Source organism: Lacerta agilis, chromosome 3 (assembly GCF_009819535.1).
Source record: "Lacerta agilis isolate rLacAgi1 chromosome 3, rLacAgi1.pri, whole genome shotgun sequence".
In the NCBI taxonomy this organism is placed as follows: domain Eukaryota; kingdom Metazoa; phylum Chordata; class Lepidosauria; order Squamata; family Lacertidae; genus Lacerta; species Lacerta agilis.
In genome coordinates, this window is record NC_046314.1 from 626123 (window position 1) to 652855 (window position 26733).

The 26733-nt window shown below is 41.7% G+C and overlaps 2 protein-coding genes and 1 non-coding gene across 7 annotated transcripts in view; 1 reads left to right on the top strand and 2 right to left on the bottom strand.

Annotated features, from left to right (window-relative positions):
* LOC117044778 (protein FAM228B-like) overlaps positions 1-3195 on the top strand; it is a 30918-nt gene extending 27723 nt beyond the window's left edge. For 2 of the 3 annotated variants that reach the window (XM_033145562.1, XM_033145565.1), the window contains 2 exons: positions 3-147; positions 2563-3195. In XM_033145562.1, coding sequence (XP_033001453.1) covers positions 3-147; positions 2563-2689 — 272 coding nt within the window. In that variant the 3' untranslated portion in view covers positions 2690-3195. The remainder of the gene's footprint in view (positions 1-2; positions 148-2562) is intronic. The other variant, XM_033145564.1, reaches the window with a different exon arrangement.
* A 2393-nt stretch (positions 3196-5588) lies between these two features.
* The window catches only part of ITSN2 (intersectin 2), a 78940-nt gene continuing 57795 nt past the window's right edge, over positions 5589-26733 (bottom strand). For 2 of the 3 annotated variants that reach the window (XM_033145559.1, XM_033145558.1), the window contains 11 exons: positions 22528-22649; positions 21543-21649; positions 18652-18835; positions 17746-17844; positions 17234-17401; positions 16657-16869; positions 8994-9115; positions 8827-8909; positions 8165-8248; positions 6583-6756; positions 5589-6090 (listed from right to left, as the gene is read on the bottom strand). In XM_033145559.1, coding sequence (XP_033001450.1) covers positions 5933-6090; positions 6583-6756; positions 8165-8248; positions 8827-8909; positions 8994-9115; positions 16657-16869; positions 17234-17401; positions 17746-17844; positions 18652-18835; positions 21543-21649; positions 22528-22649 — 1514 coding nt within the window. In that variant the 3' untranslated portion in view covers positions 5589-5932. Of the gene's footprint in view, positions 6091-6582; positions 6757-8164; positions 8249-8826; positions 8910-8993; positions 9116-16656; positions 16870-17233; positions 17402-17745; positions 17845-18651; positions 18836-21542; positions 21650-22527; positions 22650-26733 lie in introns of those variants that run through there. The other variant, XM_033145560.1, reaches the window with a different exon arrangement.
* LOC117044827 lies at positions 23825-24008 on the bottom strand. Its single transcript, XR_004426359.1, has one exon. It is a non-coding gene; the product is annotated as a U2 spliceosomal RNA (small nuclear RNA).

Below are 26733 nucleotides of genomic sequence, written 5' to 3' on the forward strand. Positions count from 1 at the left end.
AGGAAAAGTATTTTCCTCCAAAGAGATGAATGAGCTCCATAAGGCAGAACTGCCACTCCTTCCGTTGAGTCGGCAACTTATGAATCCAATAGAGTGGTTAAAAATTCCAGCTGGGTACATAGAAAGTGAGAGTCGTCAAAAGAGCCGGTAAAGTTTGTCACTGCTTTTTAAACAAATCATCTTTATTCCATATTTCACACAAGAGGGGGAATAGGGCTGTTTTATGCACTTACCATGGAACATGTGAATAACATAGCCAGTGGTTTTAATATAAAAGCTTAAATGTGTGCATACTTTCTTTTCCGTTGAAGAAGGGGCTGTTGGTTACACCTAAGGGGTTTCATCATCTGAACTCTCCATCTTCTAAATGCTGTCATAATCACAAAGCATAATTGCATTCACCTGTACTATTTCCTCCCCTGAAACCATCAGTAACCAGGAATTGGCTGGCATTTCCTGGTTTGACCAGTACTCACTCATTATCTGTTTATTTGTAGATGTGGCTCTTTGAGGAAGTTGACTACCTTTTGATTTTCTCTTTATTCTACTTTCTGAGAGTAGGCAGGTGTTTTGCCTGTTTAAAAGCTCCTTTTGCACAGGGTTTTCCTGGTATGGATTTTTTTTAAAAAAAATATTTTAAAAAATTAATTTTCATTTATAATAATCCAATAAAAGCCACATTAATGCAATACCAAATTATAATACAGTTAAAAAGCTAATTATCCAATACCAAATTAAACAGTTTTAAATGACTTCCTGTTTTCTGGATTTTGGGGAATGATGTTCTTATTTCATCCTACTCCAATACTCTTAGTTAGTTCAAATATAACAGTTCCGATCTTGATCCTTTATTTTAACAGACACTGATCTGATGACTTTCATTCATATTTAAGTGTTCCATATCCATTAATTTTGCAAGGGGAGTTTTTATCCTGTAAATTTCTGTGTGAAATGTTTGTTTTACGTTCGTCTTTACTCTTCATGTTGTAATCCATCATCCTCAGCATTTCCCTTCACTTTTGCTTCTGCACTCAAGGACTGCAATTCTCACTGTGTCACACACCATTTTGCTTATCCTTCAAGACAAAGAGAAGTCTGGTGTCTCACCATAGCCCCGGGCAGATATCCAGAATTATCTTCTTTGATCCCTCTCCTATCCGTTAATAAGCTGGTATCTCACCAAAGCCAGAACCAAAGCCCTCTTTACCATTCCGTAGGTCAATGCAACAAATCATTACAATGTTTTCACACAGTTCAATTCTTGCAATTAATCCGCAAAAATTATGAAGATCTCGTTAATTCCCTCTTGCATTTTTCCAATCCATTAACAATGAATACTTCGGGGGAGGCTTGCCGAATCATAAAACAGCAAATATAATGTATGTAAAGAAAGTGTAAAGGCTCCCCTCCCCCTACATACCAATCAGGTTACGATGAAAATCCTCTCCAGATCCTTGGCACTCAATGGCTGATTCATTTAGCAGGTTATCTTGTCCCCTTAGTCCAGAACACGCCTGTTACTTAGATCCGAATACAAATCCTAAGAAACAGAAGAACCTCCACTCACGGTGGCTGCGTTGGAGAGTTTCCGATATGCACAGTGCTATGCACTCAGTGCCCCCTGCCTCCCGCATTCCATCGGAACGAGAGGCAGGTATTAGACAATCTGTGAGTGAAAGCTCACCCCCCTGACTCAGGGGCGGGGGACTTGTAAGGATAATTACTCTCAAATTATCCTTAATTAATTAATTATCCCACACAAGCAATCTCCGCTAGTGTGGGAGCCATTTTTCACCATGGCGGAAAGCACCGGAAGTGGAAACAAACTTCTCTGCCTTGTTTCCTAGGCGCTGGGAGGCTCTCATAAGTTCTCTTCAGCCTTGTGAAATCTCATGAGAGACTTTCAGAAACCAGTAAGCAAGGTAGATAACTTAAAACTCTCTGCTTTGCTTGGGGGGAATTAAGTCTTGTTTGGTGCACTGGCTCTGGTAGATCATCCTAGAGGTCATCTCAGGAGAGCACTGAGTGGAATTGGGGGCCTAGTGTGATCCTTTTTCTCTCCCTTTTTCATAATTTGGAGTGAGATACTTTTTAAAGTGGCAAGGTAATTTCCCCTCTCACCCCACTAGTTTTGTACCCATTACATCCATCTAGTAGGTAAATGTCCTTGTCAAGTGATGTTTTCCAACCTGGCCGCTCTCTTTCTGGAAAAGTGCTTTCTTCCACACAGATTCAGTCACCCCAACTAGAGCAGAGCACCTTTGACTATGAAGCACATAGTGCCAGGTTCCCTTGTTTTTTGTAGGGACAACAGAAGTATGCAGGGCAGGGATGGGGAATCTGTGGTTCCCCAGCTGTTGCTGGATCACAACTTTCTTCATCCTGAGCATTGGCCATGCTGGCTAGAGCTATTGGGAGTTGGACTCCCAACTGGCCTAGGCATATTTCCATAGCAGGTAGACATCACTTGGAATCTCATCCTTCGGAAACAGGGGAGGGATGTGACAAGAGTAGACCCTCAGCAAGGTGAGTGGTTCCTATTCTCCTTCTTCTTTTTTGTAGGAAGGCACATATGAGAGCTAGGGAAGGTAAAGAGCAAGCGAGAACACGAAAGAAGAACAATATCCTAGCCAGGAGCCCTGAGAGGAACCTGCTCCCCAGTCTGAAGCACGGACTGGTCTTGGCCTAACCCCACTCCTCCTGCCAGCATTATAGCCATCTGCCTTCTAAGACGAGGGAAGGAGATGGCCCACTGAAGATGATTTTCCAACCACTCCACCCCTAATAGAATAGCTATGTGTTGTTCACCGGTGTATCTACACATTAACAAGGTTTTGTTCTCAATGTCAATGAAGTGGAAAGGGAATGTTAGAGTACTGGTCCGTTTGCCATTTTACATTTTATTTTGAGTGTCACACAGTCTCAACACAGCAGTGTACAACTGTTGCAGCAGCAGTAAGCATTAGTGCCTGATAATGGTCTAATTTCATTCTGTTAAAAGGAGAAAAATGTGCACATCTAGAAACCTGACTTCTGTGGAATTCAAGAGGTAGGGGGACCCGTCCTGGCTTCTGCTGAACGAGAGATGGCTCTGCCAGGAAACCAGATTTCACCCGCATGCCCAGTCTTTTGACAAATCAGATACTAACTGGCTCATCAGTTTGGAAACCGGCAATAAAATCTGCTTCCCAATGATATGCCTTTGAAATGGATTCCTTATCTAAGATGCAAACCAAAAGCAGTGTGGATTCTGAGCCACAGTTACCAGGATAGAGCCTCAGCTATTGCATTAGACAGAGATAGCTCAGGGAGATGCATGGCAAGCAACAGCAGTGATATATTTATTCCCCCAAGTTAGGAGTCCTACCCTGTGTACAGCACTTTTTTACTTGTTGAGTATAGCAGTGCCGTACATATGAAACATCCTAGAGCAAATAAAACTGTTTCTGTCTGGCATAATGTTCCAGGAACACATGGATTAAGTCCTCTACAGATGTGCACAAACCTGAGCATTATAGCAGTTACTGATTCTGGCCACAGCACAATAACATAAAGCACAAACCTATTGACAGTAGGGAATCCTCCTGCACAGAAGTGGGTTTGAAACATAGCGAGGGATATATTACACTCTTATATGTACACAACTAAATGCACTATTTAATTGAAGACAAGACTATGGGTTCATCTTTCATACAATCTACCTTCCAAAATGAGTGGGGCTTGCGTAGAAGAAGATGCTTTTGGTGTAGATCATCCTCTTACCTTGCTGCAGTTGGTTCAGTTGAAAAGCAGAGGGGGGAATTAGACCAAATATTATGCACTGGTATCTAACAGTTGGTAATGTTGACCTTGTGTGACCCAAAACCAGGTCCTAAAAGGTTACCGATCTTGTAAGAGACAGTCAGTCAGGTTATTAAGGATGCAGTACTCTTAGACAGTTGTTAGTCCCTTGCAGTAATGTGAAAGATACCATTTGCTCAGGTAGCAGAGTCTGAGATCCAGTTGGCATGACCATGGCCGCTGTACAAAATAGATATATAAAGGAGCGGTAGCAACAGCTCATAATTAGATTGAGACAGTCCAGCCGGAACTTGTATCATCTGCCAGGGGCAAACATCTGATAGCTGGACAGCCCCTTCACGCCCCCGGTGTATGAAACTAATGAATGAAGGTCAGTTTGGATGAACACTGTAGAGTGTCCACTAAGGAACTTGGCTCTCTTCAAGATACTAACCTGAAGTGTGTCAATTGTTGAGAAATTTTTGCAGATGCCTTGCAACACACACACACAATTTAGGCAAACTAGTTGAAATGATTAATAGTGGTATTGTTAAAATAGTAATATTGAAGGCCTTTGTTGCTTTAAAATTTGTACCAATTCATTTGTTTACTCATTGTGGAAGTGTGGTGATTTTGTTATATTTCAAGTATGTATTGAGTTAGATGTAGATACTTGCTCAAGTAAATGTGAAATAGCTGTTTTGTTTTTATTCCTGACCAGGAAAAGTTGTGACAAGCCAGTTTTTGGAATGACTTTGAATTGAATATATGCTCTAGGAAAGTCACATTAAAATAAGATAAGATAAAAATAGAAATAATTAAACACAGAAAACTTTTATTCAGGTCAAGTTTGCAATTCTGTTAAAACTTGTTAAGCAGTAGAGCACCTAAAGGATACAACTCCACTAACTTTGCATTGAAAGCAGTACTTAAATAGCAGAGAGTCGAGTTAAAAATGCACAGGAGCGCCTGCCTATTTGTCAAATGCCTGAAACCGGCAACTACTGCTGCCAGCCCTTTTGTACTTCTTCTGCAAGGTGCAGCTGTGCTGCAGGTCTTTTGCACAGGAGAACAATCCGGTGGGCACTTTTGCCTCTTCGCGTCCAAGAGGAAGATCTGTCTTGCTGACTATTTAATTCCATTATATCCTATGAGCAGTACCCGTAACAAATATGATTTACATTTTGTTTATATTTTCTTGAATTTAGTTCCTGTGTTTTTTCACATTCAGAGGTACAATAAAATATACTTTTGAAAATCAGTATGCCTCCATATGAATCTAGACAAATCATTTTAATAAGCTCATTTTATTCCTTATGCCGATCCAAGGGTGACGTAATCTTCACTGCCTTGGACCCATTGGCGAAGCTTAAAGGTGCACATTTTACGGGCATCTTCCAGGAAACCCAAGTATTTATTTACATAAATATATTAAACAAATCACATGAAACATATTCATGATTATCAACCAGTATTTTAAATGAATATTTTCTAGTTTTTCCTTCTTATAACCAAAATCTGGTTATAAAATGCTTAACAGAACTGAAGAAATTGTTGAAATTTCCTAATCAGTAAATAAACTTCCTATTAATGATATACAGTATTTAAAGGATCACAAAGTGCTAAGACTTCAGCATATATTTCCTATAATTAATATCCTGAGATGAGGTTCAAGCAGATTACATTTTTCAGGGGTGAGATTCAATTATTCTAGCCTTGAACAAAATCATTCCCTCAGCATGTATGTGAGTGACATGTGCGCACGCACACACACACACACATACACACACATATTAATCCAAGGGGTGACACTTTAAACATTTTAATGCCACATTCCTAATTAATACTTTAAAGAGATCTGAAAATTACACTGAAAAGATACATTGGCATCAGCATTCAAAAATTTCCGTATTCTAAAGAAAGGCACTGCTACAGGATCTCTATATACAGTACATTTTACATTGCATAGATTGTCACAAACATAAGCACCCCCCACAGATAAATAATGTACAAGTGACCAGGTGAAGTGATTTTGCAGCAAGCATTGCTCTCAGGTACCTGCCTGGAAGGAAGGATTATTTGCAAAACACTCCATTCAAATGGCAGCAGTTCAGCAGTTTGTAGTTCCTAATATTACAAAAAACACTTCTTTTCAGAGGAGTGTTTTCTGGTCAAATAACTGCAAATCAAAGCGTACCCAAACTTCCCCCGTTGGTACCTCATGCAGCAGTAAATGTTTAGTTGTAGGTCCCTTGTTTTCTTGCTCCGTTCTGATTTTGGCTACTGGAACTTCAGTGCGACCCAAAAAATCTGTTTAACAACAACACACAAAACATACTCAAATCTCTGTTAATTAATAAAGGCTGCAATCCAATGCACACTAATTTGAGATTAAATTCAATGAGAGTTACAGTTTATTTGTTCATCTTTAGTTCCCTAACTAACAGACAAAATGCAACAAAAATGGAACCCCAAAAAAGGAACTGGAAGGAGGAGGAGCAAAAAGCAGTGGGGCAGGTAATTTGTCATCAGTGGGCAAAGAACCTCCAACAAACATGGTCAGAGTTCGGGAATAAAGATCCGTTTGTTGAAAATGGGGTGTATTGCACCGGAGCAACAAACGAATGGTACAGATGCGCTTGGCAGTGAGCACCTCTCTTCTTTCCCAAATAGCTCTGTTGGGGTGTAGAGTACACAACAAACAGCCTAAATGGGGCCACTGGGTAGTCAGGACTGATAGGTTTGTGCTTAAGCGCCAGCCCATGGCATGCCAACAAGGGACAGACAAAATGCAGCACCTACCATCGGGTGAGAACTGATCCCTGTCAAACATGGTGAGACACAGAACATCTTGATATAGATCCTTGATGAAGAATTGGCAGTTGAAGTTCCATTTTGGGTTCAAAGTGTCTGGCAGTGCTCTTGTTGTGTAGCTTTGGGACCCCAGGCTGATTTCACAGTAGGGGTTGCTCTTCCCTTAACATAAAACAGAAGTGTACACATTAACCTTTAAAAAGAATAATGTAGGCAAATCAGAGCAGAGTTAAGGACATTATTTTCACAAGAGGGTAAAAAACAAACAAACTTTGTGTTTATATGGCTCTGATTCAAGGTCAGATTAAAGCGGCTGGGAGCCCTGGTGCAGTTCTCAAGACAGAAGCATTCCTGAAATAAGGTGCCACAAACTAAATCCTGTAGGGTCTTAAAAGACTATCAAATTTATTATGGCATAAACTTTGTCTGACTACAAAAAATAAAATACTCAGAGCATGTGCAATTTTACAACTCTCAAGGCAAAACACAACAACATTTTACCAAACTTGACAGCAAAAAGAAAATACTCTGAACATTCTCATGTTCACATTTAAAACTCACATTGTTTTTGTTCACTTCCTGCCTTGGGCCAGGCATCAACTCTCAGCCTAACCTACTTCATGCAGCTGTCATGAAGATATAGGAGGAGGCGTTAAATGGCTGCAATATGGGATTTAGTGCTTGTATCATAGGCATAAAATTTTGGTTATTTTTTGTAAAAAAAAAAAAAAAAAAAGATTTTTAATTTCAAGTAACAAAACTTATCCACACCAGGAAAGCAGAGCTTTGTAGTTGTACAGAAAAGAAAGAAAAATAGTGGCTGATGGTTGTAGTTTTAGACAGCCCCCAAAAGGCAATTCAGTCAAAGGTCCCATGAATTGGGTGGGTGGAAACCATGTTCGGTTGCCGTAACAAAGTCAATAAATGGATACCATATCATATAGAAGGTGTATAGAAGAACCCAAAAAAAATAAATCAATATTCCTTTTGTGAAATGGTTATTTGTCCACAAGCACTATGCCTCATACTTGTGAAATGCAGGCTTTGAAAAGAATGGCCTCAAGTACTCTCCTTATCTGATTTAAGTTTCTTCCAGAGATACTTGGCTGCTTCTGTTTTTGTATTTGTACCTATATTATTTTTATTGCATAGTTCTGGCTTACTTGATTTTTTTTAAAAAGAAAAGCCTGAAATGTCAGTCTGATTCCTTGCACATAAATTGCTTGGAATGTTGCCTGCAAATTAAGCTTCATAATTTACTTTCGAGAAGGGCTAGAGACAAAAAAGCAAAACAAAACTGAAAGTTCCAAGTGTGGGCACCCTGTTGGCGTGAGCCCTGGTGCCGTTGCTCCAATTGCAACCATTACAACCAGTCCCTGCTCTGATTCTAGGCTCAGGTTGTTTGCAATTCTATTTCCCCCCCATTATTTCTCTATATAAATACATAGGCATTTCAGTTCCAGAAAATTGCTTGGCAACTACTTATTTGTAACACTAGACTCTCTACACATTAGCTTGCTGAACTTGAAATTATATCACTAAAGACAAACATCCACTCCTAAATTATTACCGTTAGGTTTGCATGCTTTTAATTCAGTTGCTTCAATCACATGCACCATCAAACGTCCTATTCCTGAACTCTTCTGTGACCGAGCTGAAAAACAAAACAAATTTACAACCAGTAAATCGCTTTGACGGAAAAAGAAAGCTGGCTGAGCAACATCTGGAACATAACACAAGGCACCTAAACAGGCATGTTTGCGCAGAAGTTGGATTACAGCAGCCAATTTATGGTATCTGTCTGCATTATGCACACATGCTTTGAAATCTCATTAAGTTTAGAAACTATCCTGGAAGAAGAAGGATCCATCGGCAATTTGTATAAATTTGCCTGGGCAGGGTAGAAGCGTAGACCTACGAAATACAAACTTTCCCTGTTCAGTTTCACCAACATTCCTTCATTGTGTAAACAGACTCCTTTCCACAGCACTACTGTTTTGCAACTCAAAACCCCTTCATGCCACTTGTAAAGCCAGAGGCTTATTTTAGGAATGTGCCCACGTGTCAAGAAGCCTGAAAATGTGATGTGGGAATAGGAATATGTGGCATTTAGATTCAGGCCAGGAGATGTCCCCAAGAAGCCCATGAGGCAGGCTTCCATTCCCACCAGATTCCAGTGGTGTCTGTGGCACAGCCTGTTCCTTCAAGTTCCCATCAACCAATGTTCAGCACCTTGGTAAGCCTTTTCATGTTTCTTCTTTTCCGTTTCAATATAATGTTCTGATGCTCCTTTAATTTTCTGGACCCAGGCAGTTCTGCGGAAGTGAACATTATTTTATTTTAGTTTACAAAAGTAAGAACCACAAAAACAAAGTGAGATGAACATGCTCTGAGCTCACCTTTCATTGATGTTGTCTGTTTTTAGTGTGTATACTCTATCAATGTGGGAGATGTGGAAAACTGGCTCTTCACTGGAAGGGTCAGTCGGCAGTTTCACTAGGACTTCATTAAGAAAAACAGGCTGAAAGAAACACAAAGGTAGCTTCAAAAAAACACTTGGACAAGCTGAAAGGAAATTATAATTAACTTTACTGTGTCCGAAGCGACCACTATGAGAGAGAACCCCCTGCTACACTGGGGAAGAGGCCCTAGATCTTTAAGGGAACTTATTTCCCATGGGGCTGGGCATACACAGAGGGCAAATACAGTGGTGCCCCGCTAGACGAAAATAATTCGTTCTACGAATTTTTTCGTCTAGCGGTTTTTTCGTCTAGCAAAGCGGCAATGACAGCCGCGCTCCGCTAAACGAAAAGAAAAAAAAAGACGAAAAATTTTCGTCTTGCGAAGCAGCCCCATTGACTTTTTCGTCTTGCGGGGCAGTATGGATTTTGTTACCACACCCAATCAGAACAATCAGGAGGAGGAGGAGATAACATATATCCCTTGGTTGACAGGGTAATACAGACAGTTTATCAAATGATAAGATGCAAATATTGATCATCTATCAGTAAGTCATCTGCCTTCGCCCTCAGAATTGTTCAGGGAAAAGGAAATCCCCTGCCTAACAAGGAAAATGAGCAGATGGACACAACACAGAAAGGTGTAGTCCTGGGTGACAGCAAAAGCTTTCTCCATTATAATTTTGTCCAATCTTCATCTCCTTACTTTGAGACCAGCACTGGATACTGAACTACTAAAACAATTATTTGGTGCAAATTCTGATGTAACACATTTCTGCAACAGAAAATAAACTTTCTGCTGCTAGGAAGAGAAGACTTGCAAACCTCTCATGTCTATGGAACTTCCCCGAGAAACTCCCATAGGGCTACAACCTGATCAATTAGTGAACTACAGTTCATAAGATTGATTCTTTTGTTGATTAAATTTGTACGCATTCACATAGTGGTAAAATATTTTGACACAAGAACCACATTTTGCTTCCAGAGGATGTATGCATGTTTCATCATAGGCATCATCATAGAAGAGGGAAACCCTCATATAAAAGAGATGCTTCTTTAACGGACAGATTATGGCGCTTGCTCGCTGTGGCGTTTGCCCATTCCTTGTGATTATGTTTGTACAGGCAGGATGGAAAGCTCAGAGGCAGAGCCTACCTGGTTTGGAGGGACAGCCCAGGGGTTTACCATGGGGAGATAGAGGAGAGAGGGTCAGACAGGCAGAAAAAGTCGAACATAGTGTCAGAGTAGAGTTAGAAAGAGAGTGAGAATGTTCACAGAGGCAAGGGTGAAGTGATGACTCCAACTCGGGGGGGGGGGAGGTACAAGCCAGGCCTCACGAGGAGGAGGTTAGAAAAAGAGCGGGAAAAGCCTTTGGAGAGTTGCTGGTCAGGGGAGAAGCAGAGCTCAGAAGGTATCTGAACTGAATGACTCTGTGGAGTGATAGTTGAAGTTAAGAACTATTTATAAATACTGTTTGTGAATTCTTAATAAAAATTATAAAGACCAAGAGACGTTTGTGTGGTAATGTGAAGAGGAATTGACCAGCCCTGACAGAATACCTTCTGCTCTGTGCCTCTTCACGATAAGTAAAGAAGGAGAAACAAAATGGATGGAGCTGCAGCACAAGGTGGACAAAGAGAAACCCCAACAATCCAGCTAACCTTACAGGACTTATGGCAACAGAATTTATAGTTAAAAATCCAAGTTGACATACTGTCAGCAGCCTTGGGAGAACACAGAACCATGCTGCAAGCGACGTGTGGAAATAAAGTGAGTAAAACATTTACTGTACATCCACGTAGTTTCAAGGGAGAAAGCTCAGAATACATGGCTTTCAAGACAGAAATTTCTTACCTCATAGAGATAAAGGATACAGAATTTCAATCGGAGCAAGAGAAGGTTGCCTATGTAATCAGTTTCCTAGAAGGGAGGGCCAAGGACTGTGTTTTTCCCCTGATAGCTCGAAGGGATGCGGCCCTGGGAAATCTACAAACCTTCCTGAGGTACCTAGACACAATTTTCTTAGACCCTGCACATGAAACAGCCACAGCTAGACAGCTGTTAAGGATGAAACAAGGAAAGGACAGTGTGGGGGTTTACTGGTCTAACTTCAGTTTGCTGGTGCAGAAATTAAAATGGGACCTGAATTCCCCAATGGTTGCAGCCCTTTTTAGGGAAGGACTGAATAATGAGATTTTGGACCAGCTGGCCCAAATGCCGGAACCTGATTCCTTGGACTCCCTGGTCCGAACATGCCTGCAATTAAGTCTACGTGTTGAACGGAGGGCTAGTGAAAAGAAGGAACAGTGGAGACAGAGGTGGCTGGAAAGCAATATTACAGAAAGTACACAGAGCAGAGCTGGCAACCTGCTGGGACGAGAGAGGCCAGAACCCATGGAGTTAGGAGCTGCCCGACCCCTCCCAATGACTGCAGCTTCCATGGGAAGAGGAAACAAAGGGAGGGGGAGAGACCCAAGACGTTGCTTTGTCTGTGGAAAGCCAGGGCATCTGGCCCGACAATGTCACAATCGTAAAGGATGGGAGTCTCTGTCTGGAGCAGACATGGAAGGAGAGACTTGCCCAAAGGAATTGCATCAGGGAAACTAATATCCCCGGCTGGAAATGGGAGCCTGCAGCCGGGTGGAGGAGCAATAGAAGGCTCTCACGCAGAACCACCTGTCCCAGGACTAACGGTGAAGGTACAACTACAGCTACCGAATGGACACTGGGTCGAAGTAGAGGCGCTGTTGGACTCAGGAGCATCAGCTGACTTCATAGATCAGAAATTGGTACAGGAACACAGAATTGCCTTGTTACCTTTAAATTTTCCACTGCGAGTGAAGACAATCGATGGCAGACCACTACTGTCAGGAGAAGTGGTTTATGAGACTCCACCAATGAGGATGGACATGGCCCATCACTCAGAGACCAGGGCCTTTCATGTGACTAAACTAGCTGGACACCCAATGGTGTTGGGCATGAGCTGGCTCAATCGTCATAACCCGGCGATTGCTTGGAATCAAAGGTCTTTGGTTTTTGGTTCGTTCTATTGCATGACACATTGTTTGAGGGAAAGGGGGGAAACCTCTGTGGAAGTGATGGGAACAGAGGTGGAAGGGAAGTTGATGGGAAATGAAAGTGAGGTCCCTTCACAGTATGTCGCTTACCAGGATGTTTTTTGTGAAAAAGAAGCGGATAAGCTTCCACCACATAGGCCTTATGATTGCAAGATAGACCTAATCCCTGGGGCACAACTGCCCCCAAGTAAGATATATGCCATGTCGGAAGTAGAATCCGCAGCATTGAGGGAGTTCCTGCAAAAAAAATTGCAGAGAGGTTTTATTAGAGAGTCCACAGCACCAGGGGGGGCTCCAGTCTTTTTTGTCAAAAAAAGGGGGAGGAAAGGGCGCCTAGATTGGTATGTGACTTCAGAATCCTTAACAGCCAAATGAAGCCTCGTGCGTGCCCCCTGCCACGTATAGATCAGTGTTTTTCAACCACTGTTCCGTGGCACACTAGTGTGCCGCGAGATGTTGCCTGGTGTGCCGTGGGAAAAATTGTGTTTATTTGATTCCTATTCAAGAGAATTACTTTATATATAGTCAAAATAGGCACAGAGTTAATTTTTTTAACATTTTCTAATGGTGGTGTGCCTCGTGATTTTTTTCATGAAACAAGTGTGCCTTTGCCCAAAAAAGGTTGAAAAACACTGGTATAGATGACCTCTTAGAGAGAGTGAGGTCAGCCAAGGTCTTTACTAAGATTGATCTACGAGGAGCATATAATCTGATAAGGATCCGAGAAGGGGATGAGTGGAAAACCAGTTTTTGTACTAAGTATGGTATGTTTGAATTCTTGGTAATGCCGTTTGGCCTGCAAAATGGCTCAGGTGTATTTCAAACTTTCATCAACCACGTCCTAACAGGTATACAGGATCAGTTCTGTATCGCTTATTTAGATGATCTTTTAATATATAGTGAAAGTATCGAAGAACACGTAAAACATGTCACACAGGTACTAGAAAGGTTGAGGGCCAACAGGTTATATGTGAAGTTAGAGAAGTGTAAATTCCATACTCGAAAGGTAGAGTTCCTGCGGTATTGCATTTCTCACGAAGGAGTACATATGGACCCTAGTAAGGTTCAGGCTATAGTGGAATGGGAGGCACCAAAAACTAAGAAAGATATGCAGAGGTTTTTGGGATTTGCCAATTACTATCGTAAGTTCATAGGTAATTACTCCAAAATCACAACGCTGCTTACAGATTCTCTGAGAGGCAAGGGACCGTTCAGATGGTCTGGGGAAGCTCAAGAGGCTTTTGATAAATTAAAGGCAGTGTTTACTTCAGAAAAGTATCTTATGCACCTAGACACAAGTAGACCTATGAAGGTAGAAACTGACGCCTCTGATAGGGCTATTGGGGCAATTCTGCTGCAACAGGACAAGGAGGGGGAATGGAGACCCTGTGCATTCTACTCTAGAAAACTAAATCAATCAGAACAGAACTACACCATATTTGATAAAGAACTTTTAGCTGTGTATGCAGCTTTCAAAGTGTGGAGGCATTTTTTGGAAGGGGCGTCACATCAGGAGGTGGTACAAACGGATCACAAGAATTCAGAATATTGGAGAACTGCTAGACAACTAAATCAAAGGCAAATTAGGTGGGCGGAGTTTTTTGCTGGGTTTAATTTTAGGATAGAGTATGTACCTGGGCATCAAAATGTTAGGGCAGACGCGCTATCGCGCAAACCTGAGTATATGGTAGAGGAAGCAACTCCCAAGTTGCGAGAAATGTTGAGATCGGATCAGTGGAGGTGTGCAGCCATAGTAATGGATGGCAGGGAATTCCAGCGGTTGACAGTAACAGATGTGTTTGCACAAAGGAAGATAGAAGAACTGAGACAAGGTAGAGGGGAAGAGGAAGGTTTTGAGGAAAAAGGTGGATTGTTGTATAGGAGAGGGGCGCTGTATGTACCTGAAGGTGAATTAAGAGGTAAGGTAATGAGACAACACCATGATAACCCGACTGCAGGACATTTTGGGAGAGACAAAACATTATATCAGATCACACGGCAGTTCTGGTGGCCGAAGTTGAGGGAGGATGTAAGACAATATGTAAGGGCTTGTGAGGTATGTCAACGAGCAAAGACACCCAGAACAGCTCCTGTCGGGTTGTTGCAACCTATGCCCACACCGGGAAGGCCTTGGGAGGTGGTGTCTATGGATTTTGTAACGGATCTACCAGCATCACACAGGCAAACAGTGATCTTTGTGGTGGTTGACATGCTAACCAAGATGGCGCATTTCATACCATGCACCAAAATTCCTACCGCACAGGAAACCGCTAAGATGTTTTTAAATAATATTTTTAGGTTGCATGGTATGCCATCACAAATTATTTCAGATAGAGGGGCTCAATTTACATCACAATTTTGGAGGAGATTAATGCAATTGCTAGATGTGGAGCTGAGCCTCACGTCAGCGAGACACCCGCAAACCAATGGGGAAGCAGAAAGAACGAATGCAACCCTACAACAGTATCTGAGGTGTTGTACGGGTGGTCAACAAAGCGGGTGGGTAGAAAAACTGAGTCTAGCAGAATTTGCGTATAATAATGCACTGCATGTGTTTACGGGCAGAGCGCCATTTGTGGCAAATTATGGCTTGCATCCAAGGGCATTCCCGGGGCAAGAGGAGCAGTTAGCAGTACCAGCAGCAGAACAAATGGTAGAGGAGTTGAGATGCACTCATGAGTTATTGAAGGAGGAGTTGGAAGACGCTAAGGAAGCTTACAAAATAGCTGCAGACAGACACCGGCGTGTTGGGGAAGAAATCCAAGTAGGGAATTGGGTATGGCTGTCTACCAAGGGACTACCAATACGAGGGAGATGTAAAAAGCTAGAACCAAGAAGAATAGGGCCTTTCCAAGTAATGGCTCAAATAAATCCAGTCGCTTTCAAGCTTCAGTTACCTGAAAATATGAGAATACACCCTGTATTTCATAGATCTTTATTGTCAGTGTTTGTACCAGCTCATAAATACCAGGTGACAAGGGAACCACCTCCTTTCCCCACAGTGGTGGAGGAAGAGGATATTAGATTCGAGGATATTAGATTCGAGGATAAGCAGGAGGAAATTACAGTATTTGGTTGCATGGAAAGGGTTAGATGCATCTGAGAATTCATGGGAACCAGCAGAAAAAATAAATGTTCCGGAACTGCAGAGAGAGTTTCATTGTAAATATCCCCACAAACCTAAGCCCCATAACTGGTATCTTCAAGAAATTTTCGAAGAGACAGATAGTGAGGAAGATGAGTTCATAGGATTCAGCCCTTCAGAAACCGAGGAGAGCGAGGAGGAGGGAGGGGGGCTTAGGGGAGGGGGTGATGTCAGAGTAGAGTTAGAAAGAGAGTTAGAATGTTCACAGAGGCAAGGGTTAAGTGATGACTCCAACTCGGGGGAGGGGAGGTACAAGCCAGGCCTCACGAGGAGGAGGTTAGAAAAAGAGCGGGAAAAGCCTTTTGAGAGTTGCTGGTCAGGGGAAAAGCAGAGCTCAGAAGGTATCTGAACTGAATGACTCTGTGGAGTGATAGTTGAAGTTAAGAACTATTTATTAATGCTGTTTGTGAATTCTTAATAAAAATTATAAAAGACCAAGAGAGGTTTGTGTGGTAATGTGAAGAGGAATCGACTAGCCCTGACACATAGTGGTTGTGACAGAGTGAGAGACGAGTAGAACTGAGAGAGAAGAGTGTGACAGTGTGAGATAGTGCCACATCTAGTTAAGGGCGCGCATTTGAGAAACCGTTCTGAACATATTTAAAACTTGTTTGTTCTTCAATAAACTTTAATCTTCGTTGTTGACTTTACAACCTGACTGAGACTCAGTATTTCACCAGAAGAAACCTGGTTGGTGGCAGCAGAAGAATAAAGAATAAAGCAGTGGTGTACAGGACAATAGTCCGTGAAACGACTGGGGGCTCTGCATGAACGTCACACTCGCCATCCGCAGTATTTATAAATTCTGGTTACTCTTTTTTAAAAGAACAAACCCAGGGCACCTTTTTAGTTGATTAAACGTTCAGCTGATTTCCCCAACCAATTAGTTGATTAAGTGGTATTTAGCAGGAAAACACTCTGTTTTCCACTGTAAGTCCTTGCCATACTTTTAAATAGTCACATTTACCACTCATTGGCATGATGGACTTGCAGAAATGAACCAGCCCACAGAAATTAATACAAACTGAGATGCACTATCTAAAGGGTTTTTCCTGCATGAGCTATGTAGGATGCAGTGGCAATTTCCATTTTTCAGGAGAAAAGCCAAGATTTTGTCTAACCAATGCTAAGATGGTTTTTTTTTTAAAAAATCCAAAGAAAGTCCTTTACTCACTAATTGTAGAAGATCCGTCCCTACTGACAGTAGTGTAAACATTCAAAATTAGTACCGATAGGAGACTGAAATTGTACAGTTAACTTCAGCATCCTAGTAGATCAAGGAAGTCTATTAAATAGTAAAGAGGTTATTATTTACATTAAAAGAAAACATCCCTCTCCTTCCCTTTCCAAATGCACAATTAAGATACTTTAATTTACTCACCGTTTTGTACATTTTGAACTGAGTATTTGATTTTGTGTTGAACAATTTATCTGACCCTGTAGATACAAACTGCTTGACCATGTAGGTGAGAAGTAGGAAGTCACTGAAGAGGAATCCATATAGTTCTTTGTTGCTTTTTGTCTTATAGAGTTTGCCACTGTGCAAAAGCTTCCTTGGTCCCAAGCAATTGGTCAGAGAGTTAAAAATCAGTTGCTAAAAGGAAGAGAAAACCAAAGCAGCAATACAATGACTTCTCACCATCAGAGAGAAAATTCTACCCAAAACCAAAGCCATGTTGCTACCCTTAATTTACACTGTTGGTCTATACCTGTTGAACTGCCATCAACAGGGCCACTTCTATCAAGAACCCATAATAATGCATTCCCAGCACCTACTACAGGTGGGTAGCCGTGTTGGTCTGCCATAGTCAAAACAAAATCGAAAATTCTTTCTAGTAGCACCTTATAGACCAACTGAGTTTGTTCCTGGTATGAGCTTTCGTGTGCATGCACACTTCTTCAGATACCTACTGTATTTCCTCCTTTTTTATCCAGTCCTTCCCACCCCAGACAGTTACCTCAGCAAGGCCCTCACACTGAACGTGGGACTGGATCCATTCAAGCCTGTCTGAATTCTCCTTTTCTCGCACTCCCTCATTCACCTGGGAGCACAGCTCCTCAGCCCGCTCAAGAGCCAGCTTCAGATTACTGTGATCTGGGTGAGTTTCAGGGGAATTTTCCAGAATCTGGTTGGGAAAAACAGACAAAGAAAAGTGCAGTATTAGTTAAATGGGGGGGGGGGGGGAGAGATATCATAGGATCATAGAGTTGGAAGGGACCCTGAGGCTCCCCCTGCAAGGCAGAAATATACAGCTGTCCCTTATGGGGATCAAACCTAGGTGTTATCCACACCAATATGAGCAGTTTTTCTGATTATTTTTTTAAAATATAAATACACTTGCAGTTCTCTGCTTGTTCTCACACAATACTGTCAATCAAGTTACCGGTAGTTCATTTAATTTCTATCCCACCGTTCCTTCCAAATAATCCCCCCCCCCGTGCTTCAGAGAACAGTTATGCCGATACTCACACTCTTTATGAGAAGAGGGTAGCGAGTGATTCTTTGCATAGGTTTCAACAGGAAGCTGGAGAGTGGCATTCCTTTACAGCGAGGATCCGAAGCCAATTTCTACAAGGTAAACCGGTATTTTTGAGAGACTGCATTATTGCTACTGATCAACATTGACAGAGGGCTTTAAAATGTGCAGACAGTTGTACAAGCTTCAGTTTGTTATCTTTGACAAAAGAGCAGCCCCTTGGGTCTCTGTTGTCCAGATGGAGAATATTAAGGGGGAGAGTGTGACTTATCTCAGGTTGCTCCGCTAGAGAAAGGAAAAGCTCTGCTGCAGAGTCAGAACAAGGCTCCATTCACTGCAGCATGTCCCAAGTGAAGCAAAACCCTTTGCCTGAGTGGAGTTCTTGTAAAGAGGTCTTTCCACCCATGGAAGGGGCAACATTTTCTCCTGATCCCTCCTCCCTCCCTCAAAAATCTGATCTGCAGGGTTGGTGACCTCTCTGGAACAGCATTAGGGACAGCCCAGCAGGCTGTGGGGGAAGGGGAGATCTGCTCTCCCTTGTACTCCAGTGGGAGATTCTGCAAGATCCCCGCTGCTCCTAAGGAGCCTTTCCATTTGTGGAGACTCCTTGCAGCCACAGTCAGACCTATTCAAAGAACAAGGAGGTTTGAGGTTTGGTAGCGTGGCAGAGAAACTGGCTGAGAGTCAAGTGAGCATGCAGCCAAGGGGCACTTTTACCTAAACGCCTGGGCAGATACTGGTGTGATATACCGAACAAAGGAAATGTTTGTGGGGAGGAAGAGCCTGTTCCCAAGGTCAGCCCCTGATTTGGTAGATGTGGCTATTGGAGAGCTCGCCTCACGGAGAGAAAAGAGACACAATTGAATTAGGAAGCTACAGCACTGCGTAGTATACTGTACTTTCATAAATTCTTTGAACTCTGGTTCTTCATCCGTTTTCTGCTGCAGCAGGGCAGCCCCATTAAGCTGGCAGCTGCAAAAGCGGATATAGGCTTGCATTTGAGATAGTTCAGCAGCCAGAATGTCACCAATCATCTGCACAGGCATTTTTTCACCCCCCATCTTCTTACGCACACGCAGGGCTCTGGAAGAAAATAAAACGACAGGGAAGCAGTTTGAATCCGGAGCTTTCAAGAGGAACAAGCTAAGGAAGGGCTCACCAGTTACTGTCACACAGAGACCCCATGTGGCAGAACTCTGTTGAGAATATGAAGCAAGTGGGTCTTGCTATCTCACCCAGGAGCTCATTCACAACCTGGAGGTCACATCCATGGCCACGACCTAAATCACTGTTTGATGGCTCTTTGAGGAACCATCAAAGGAAGGCTGGACACATCCAAGAACACGGGGACTGTTAACCCAATTCCTTTTTTAAAAAAATATTTTATTGTACAGTATTTCGATTTCTTACATCCACCATTGTCTCCAACATTTTGTACATACTTTTCATTTGTACTTGTTTTGCAAATTAAATTCCACAGTATAAATTAATAAAATGTACGTACTCTCCCATATGTATTTTCTCTTTCATTAACTCTTTTTCCTTACACACAATAATGACAAGGAAAACCAAACCAAACCAAACCAAAACAAAAAAAAGCTACTAATAATGAAAAGCATAGAAATATGAAACTACACATGTTATATTCTTTTGTATCTTTTACCAATGCAATGCTAAAGAAAAAAAGGGAAAGAAAAGAAAGAAGAAAAAAGAAAAAAAAGAGAAAGAGAGAGAGAGAGAAAGGTAGAGAAAATAATATAATAATAAAATAAAATAAAAAAGAAAGGAGAAGCAAGAGAGAAAAAAGAAAAAAGAAAAGAAAAAGAAATAAAAATAAAAAAATAAAAATTATAAAACACCCACACCCACACACAGATATTAATCTCTTTTGTTAGACTTCCCATCTTTTCCCTATGAACGTTCATTTTCTCATTATGAATGTGCTCAACACTGCTATATTATCTTTTGTCTCCATTCAAAAACATTTCAAAATCTACATTTAGCCATGTCCTATATCACAATCCCATTAAGACTCCAGAGTCACTCAAAGGCCGCCATAGACTTTATACCGTTATTGATGCTTTGTAGATACCTTCTATATTTCTCCCATTTTATCACAAAAGCTTGTCTATTATTTCCTCTTAAGGAGTTGGTCAGCTGGGCCATCTCAGCGTATTCCTGTAATTTAATTTGCCACTCTTTTATATCTGGCGCGTTTTCTCCCTTCCAATTCTGCGCTATCAAACTTCGCGCAGCCGCAGAAGCGTACAAGAAGATATCTTTTAGTTTCTCTGGGATTTCATTGCCTATGATACTAAGTAGGAAAGCCTCTGTTTTTTTACAGAATGTCAAACCCAATTTTTTTTTAAGTTCTTCGTATACTAAATTCCAGAAAACTTTGATCTTTTTACAGGTCCACCACATGTGAAACATATCTCCATTGCTTTCTCCACATCTCCAACAATTATTAGCTAAGTTTTTGTACATTTTGGAAAGCCTTGATGGAGTTAAGTACCGTCTGTACTGCGTTTTGAGCATGTTTTCTTTAATATTATAACATGCTGTGAACCTCATTGTAACCTTCCAAAGTTTTTCCCACTGATCTAACATAATTGGGTGGCCAATATCCTGCGCCCATCTGATCATGACTTCCTTAACCTCCTCCTCCTTGACTTTCCATTCAAGGAGGATTTGGTACAGTTTTGATATTATCTTGGTATTATTGTTTAGTATCTCTGTTTCAAATTTGGACGGTTCCCTTGTAAATCCATTTTTCCTATCCTGCTTAAAGATTTCGTGCAATTGGTGATAGTCAAGCCAGCTTGATAATTGCTCTTTCACCTCTTCATACTTCCTAAGTGTCAAATGGTTGTCCTCTTCTACCAATAAAGAGTTGTATGTTAACCAGCTCCCTTTCATGTTCTTCTTTTTTAGTGCCTTAGCCTCTTCCGGGGAGATCCACTTAGGGGTTTTTGGCGCTAACAGCCCCCTGTACCTTTCCCAGACTTTATATAAAGCAAGAATCCATAAAGGCTTTATTAATCACATTATTAGCTAACCCAATTCCTATTTGGTTGTGGCGTTTATAGACTGATATACCTAGCAAGACAATCCACAAGTGTTTTGAAAAAGCCTTTTCAAAAGCCTAGATTTCTGCTTTCCCTGCAATGTACATGTGTTTATTTTATTTGCTTCTGGTACTTCATTTCTTCAGGGATGTTTTTTACTCTTCTCAATCAAGGTTGCATTTAGTGAATTTGAAATCACATGTCATAAGACTACAAACTGAACAAAAAGCTTCCCAAACAAAAACACTTGCATAAAACTGAGGAGCAGAGAGAGACACTTTCATTTTTTTCAGACAAAACGTTAAAAATTACAGCTAAGATGTTTCTGAGAGGTCTGAAATACTTTCGATGTCTCCAGAGTGCACTTTTCTTTCAGCTCAATTGTAAAGTCGGGGTGCCAGGTTCAATCCCCAGCACCTCTGATTTCTCAAGTAGCAGGGTTGGAAAACGCTTCTGAGACCCCGTAGAGGAGTCAATGTAGGCAACATATTTGTCAATCTCCCTAATCTTTCTGAATGGTTCTTAGTAAAAAAATATATTAAAGCCAAATTTGGCTTGCCCACAGTGCTATACATGTCTATACAGACATAAGTCCCACTGAGTTCAGTAAGGCCTATTCCCATGTAAGTGGGTGTAGACTGTAGCCTCAATGGTTATATTTTGTTTATTTGGACTGAAACAGCTAAAACCACAAAAACTAAGAAATGAGTAGCAGCACTTACTTCAGTAACTTTGTATTAGACATGATGAGCTCATGCCAGTTAACAAAAATTAATCCCATTTCTGCTTCTGAGAGACAGCCTGCTTCAGTCATTTGTTTCTGGAAAACCTACATTCAGAAAGATACAAGGAAGGGAAAAGGAATTTTAAATACAGCGTGATGTTCCCCTCTCAAATTAAGAACTGTTTGATAACTCACATTAGTCACAAAACTTAAGTTTTCCTTTGTCTTAACATTAGTCTAATTGAGGCGATCAGAAAATAAGAGCAGGATCAAAAGGTTTCAAGTCTGCTATGGGTGATCTCCTTAGAGACCACGAGATATCTAAAGATCCTAGTAACTCATGTCGCCAGCGTATATTAAGCAGTGGCAATGAGTCCCAATGGTACTTTTCTTGTGATGGATCCCTGAATTGAGATCCTGTCCCAGGGACTGCGTGACACTCTTTGATCATCAGGGGAAATAGAAACAAAAACTGCAGCTGAAGGCCTGTTGTAGGAAGACGCAGTCTGTGAACTTGTGCTAAAGCTTTTGCACAGTTTTCATTTGAGAAAAAAGGTCTTAATGGTCTTCTAATAAGGGATTGAAGGTCTAAACCACTGAGCCTTTTGGACTTGCCGATCAGGTCGGCGGTTCGAATCCCTGCGACGGGGTGAGCTCCCGTTGATTGGTCCCAGCTCCTGCCAACCTAGCAGTTCGAAAGCACGACCCAAAAGTGCAAGTAGATAAACAGGTACTGCTGCAACAGGAAGGTAAATGGCATTTCCGTGCGCTGCTCTGGTTTTGCCAGAAGCAGCTTAGTCATGCTGGCCACATGACCTGGAAAAACTGTCTGCGGACAAACACTGTCTCCTTTGGCCTGTAAAGCGAGATGAGGGCCGCAACCCCAGAGTCGTCTGTGACTGGACTTAACTGTCAGCAGTCCTTTACTAAGGGATTCAGGGCAATACTTTTATCACTACCTTTTGTGTTCAGGCACATCTCACCTCTAAGACAAGCTGAAGGTCTTCCATGTATTTTTCCTCGGTCTGAATCAGCTCATGTATGTAGCCCTGTCTCTTCCTTTCCATGGGCTGCATTGTGTCCAGACTTTGGAGATCAGCACACCCTGGGGGAGGAAATCAGTTGAGTTTGAGCCCAAGTGCCAACTTAATACCAAGCAAAAAATACACAGGGAACGGTCTCGGGAGTCAATCTTTTGATAAATGTGGAAAAGAAAACTGGCTTTGAAATAGCTGGGTAGGAACCCTAACACTGCTCAGTCCGTGTGGCTTGTGGCAGAGTTTCTCCATGAGCAGCCTGTGGGCCTCTCACCAGCCACGGGACAGGAGAGGGGGCAAAGCATCTCCCTTCTTGGCAGAAGAATCATGTAATGCAGCCCTGCTCTTGTCATAGCAAAGGCTTGGAGAAGTGCTTCCAGGAGCCTTCATGTGGTGATGCTAATGTAAGAATCTGTTTGGTGAGACATGGCAGAAGAGGATGAATCGCCCCGCTCCTTCCTACACAGTATTGTCTTATATTGATATTAAGAGCAAATTGTGATAACCATTTTTAAAAAAATAACCTGGCAATCTATTGTGAATTGTGTGTGTGCTTGTGTGTGATAGTCAAAAAGCATGTTGTTGCAAAAATTGGGAAGCTGATGCTTCTTCCTGTCCTGTGCAGCCGTTGCAATTGTGAACTCTGCCTCAGCTGCTCTTCCGTGCAAAAATCGCTCTTTGAGAAATTGTGTGTGCGCTGCAGGGTAATTCTCTGCCTTAGCTCTCTGTCTCCCTTGTCTGCCTCCTCAGGCACAAATCCTCCTTGGAGATACAGTGGTATCTCGGTTTACGAACTTAATCCGTTCCAGAAGTCCGTTCTTAAACCAAGGCACGCTTTCCCTGTTTAGGCCTCCCGCCACCGGTGCCCTTCCACTGTTCGGATTCCATTCGTAGACCGATCTAAAGTTTGCTAACCGGAACACTACTTTTGGTTTTGGGGAGTTCTTATACCGAATAGTTCATAAACCGGACTGTTCTTAAACCGAGGTACCACTGTATATTGTGTGTGTGTGTGCAGCCTAACTCTTCCCGAGGGCTCTGTCTCCTGAGCAGGTGGAGCTGAGCAGCCTGCAAGCGGGAACTTCCCTCCCTCAGAGATGCCAGGCACTTGCTGAAAGGCAGGCTTCTGCAATCGAGCCCCTTTTCTCCTCCTGTTCTCACATAATAATAATAATAATAATAATAATAATAATAATAATAATAATAATAATAATAATTTGTTACTTATACCCCACCCGTCTGTCCGGGTTTCCCCAGTCACTCTGGGCAGCTTCCAACAGAAGATTAAAAATACATTAAAACATCAGTCGTTAAAAAACTTCCCTAGCTCCAAAATTCCATTTAATATATATTCCTCAACATATCAGATATTAAACTGATAAGAACAGATACTACACATGATCTTGGCCAAAAGGCGGAGAAGCGAAAAAGACTCTGCTCTAACCTAAGAGCCGCTTCCCTCTTTCCCCTGCTGGGCTTGCTGATTGCAGGTGTGCAATTGTCTCTCTCTGTGTGTGTGTGTGTGTCTCCCTCCCTCCCTCCCCACCCGTGTTTGTGTTTTGTTTTTGTGAAGAAGCAGAACACATTGGGTTTTTTTTTTAATAAAAAAGATTAACCCAGCCTCTCTCTGCTGGCAGGCGGCAGCTCCTCTTAACTTTATAGTAGGTTTCTGGCCTGACATCATGGCCATGTCAGTCAAGCTCTGCTGCCCTCCGGGGAAGTGGAGCTGCCTGGGCAGGGGAAGCCAGGATCATTTAGGAGGTAAAATTCCTGGCAATGCTCCTCAGGGGCTTCGGGGACGCACGGTATCCCACGGGGTCGCTTAAGCCTGTATCTGCCAGCTTGAAAGGCAGAACGGGTGCGACCTGGGAAGTGTATCCCTGCCATGGATGAACCTCCGTCTCCGGCATGAGCTATGATCAGTTCCTCAAGAATCTGGAACATGGGCGCTCCAGAAACGCCATATGATAATGGGCTGCAATTAATCAGCTGCCAAAAGGACTGGACTTGAGCTGTGAAGGTATTTGAATGACTTTTTACAAGCATGAAAATCTTTGCAACAGCAGCCAGGATGGGAGTGGAAGGCAAGGCAATGTTTGTTATGATTCCTAAATGGTCTTTTTCTTTCTTGACCTCCCCTGCAAAATGAAAGAATTGTGTGCAGTTGCTATGCTGTTCTGTGTGATACTGAGGGAAGGAAGGGGAAACACTGATTTATGCTTTACAAAGAGTTTCACAATGATTATATATACCTTCTCCTTCCAACCGAGGTTGAAATAGACAATATTGAAATTATCTTTGGACTGGAGTGGACAAGAGACTAATTTGGTAAAATGAAGGACTGCTGATTATATCTAGCAGGAGTTTATGTGACTCTGTTCTCTAACTGCGGGCTGAAGAAAATAATTCCTGGAGTTTTAATGGTAGAGCAGCCACCTGTTGGGGAGTTATTTAGAGCCCAGCAAGACCTTGAACAGAGCAGAGGAATGTGAACGGACAAAGGGCAACAGCAATGAATCATCTTTACACACCAGGTCCAAGAGCAGAATGCTAGAAGGGCTACGCACACAAAAATGGATGTTTATATGTTTTGGAAACAACAATGGCGCTGATTGCAAGGTAACAAAATCGGGTGGCTATGAAAATGGATTAAAACTAGTAGAAGGTTGAGAAGGTGATTAAAGAAGAAGAATGAAGCGGTAACATCAGCAATGTTTTGGACATATGCTTGCAATGGGAGCAGGAAACCTAATAATTTGGATGGATTTGTTAAAATTTGAAAACTAATAAAAATTAATATATTTTTTTTAAAAAAACATTTTAAAGTAGCTCCCTGCCTCCTCCACTACCTCCCCTGTGCCTAGAAAACTGCACAGAAACATGCTCTGTAGTTGCTTCAAAGTAAAAGAAAAAAAAAAACCACCACTCTGCCTACTTCCCTCTTTTGTGTTTTGTGTGTCTTTGTGCAATTGTCTGTGTGTCTCCCTCAATAGGGTCCTCATTTTCTCCTCCAGACCCTCCTCCCTACCCTAGAACTCTTCTCAATTCTCCCCTTGCCCCTTTTCTTTCTCACACACTGGTTATTATTAACTAATATATTAACATTAATATATTCTCCAGAAATCTGTGACGTTACAGATGAAGCACACTATCGTTGAGTAAATCTTCATATAATTAAATGCATCAAATTCTCCTTGCAAAAAAATATTTTTCTGTTTAATATTGTTTAATTCTGTAAAATTCAATCCATTCTTTCTGTTTTGGCCTAGCTTATATAAGAAATGCAAATTCCCCGGGCACTAAAAATATGAATTGTGTTTCACAATTTTTTGTTCTGTTAAAATTTATCCATTCCATTTTTTTCTATTTTCACCTGGTTTAGAAAAGAAAATTAACAAACAATCTAATAACTGGTGTTGTGGGATGCACACGTCCAACTAAGACTCAATAGTGAAATATATTTGAATATCTAAAAGTGTGACAGTGATTGTGAACTGGCTTTTTTCTTGTTTAGTAGTGTAATTAATTTTTTTGGAAACAATCTCCCTCCTTACCTTTGATATCTAGGCTACAAAATTACTTCTATAGCTTTAATTTTAGAGAAAATGTGCTAATTTAAACATTATCAGTACAGTAGCACTATAACATAACCATTTTACCAATATCTTAAAGGCAAGTAAAAATTTATCCGTTTTAGAATTAGAACCGTAAGTAGTGGAGGCTGCCATGGCATTATTACCACAGTCACCTCTACATAGCTCCAGCCTTATTTCAGACATTGTGATATATCCAAATATCATGATGTTTAGCTGGTGATATATCGTGACATTGAAAACCAGATATTGCCCAGCCCTGCTACACAAAACATTTGTTTACCATTGGCGTAAGGTTGCCCAATGTCGTCTGGGTGGCACACAAACATAAAACTATAGATTACTGTACAATGAAAATAACAGTATCACAAAACAACAAGATTACACAGCACATTAAACAGTAGTTCAAACTATTTATCACCACAGATGCCCTCACAGAGAAGACCCCCTTCATAGCAGCGGCACTTGGCAATGGCTCAAGGAAGATCTCAAGGTAGGGATCTTGTGGGAGTGAAGGTGATCTGGTCTCAAGCCATTTGAGACTTCAGAGCAAGGCTTA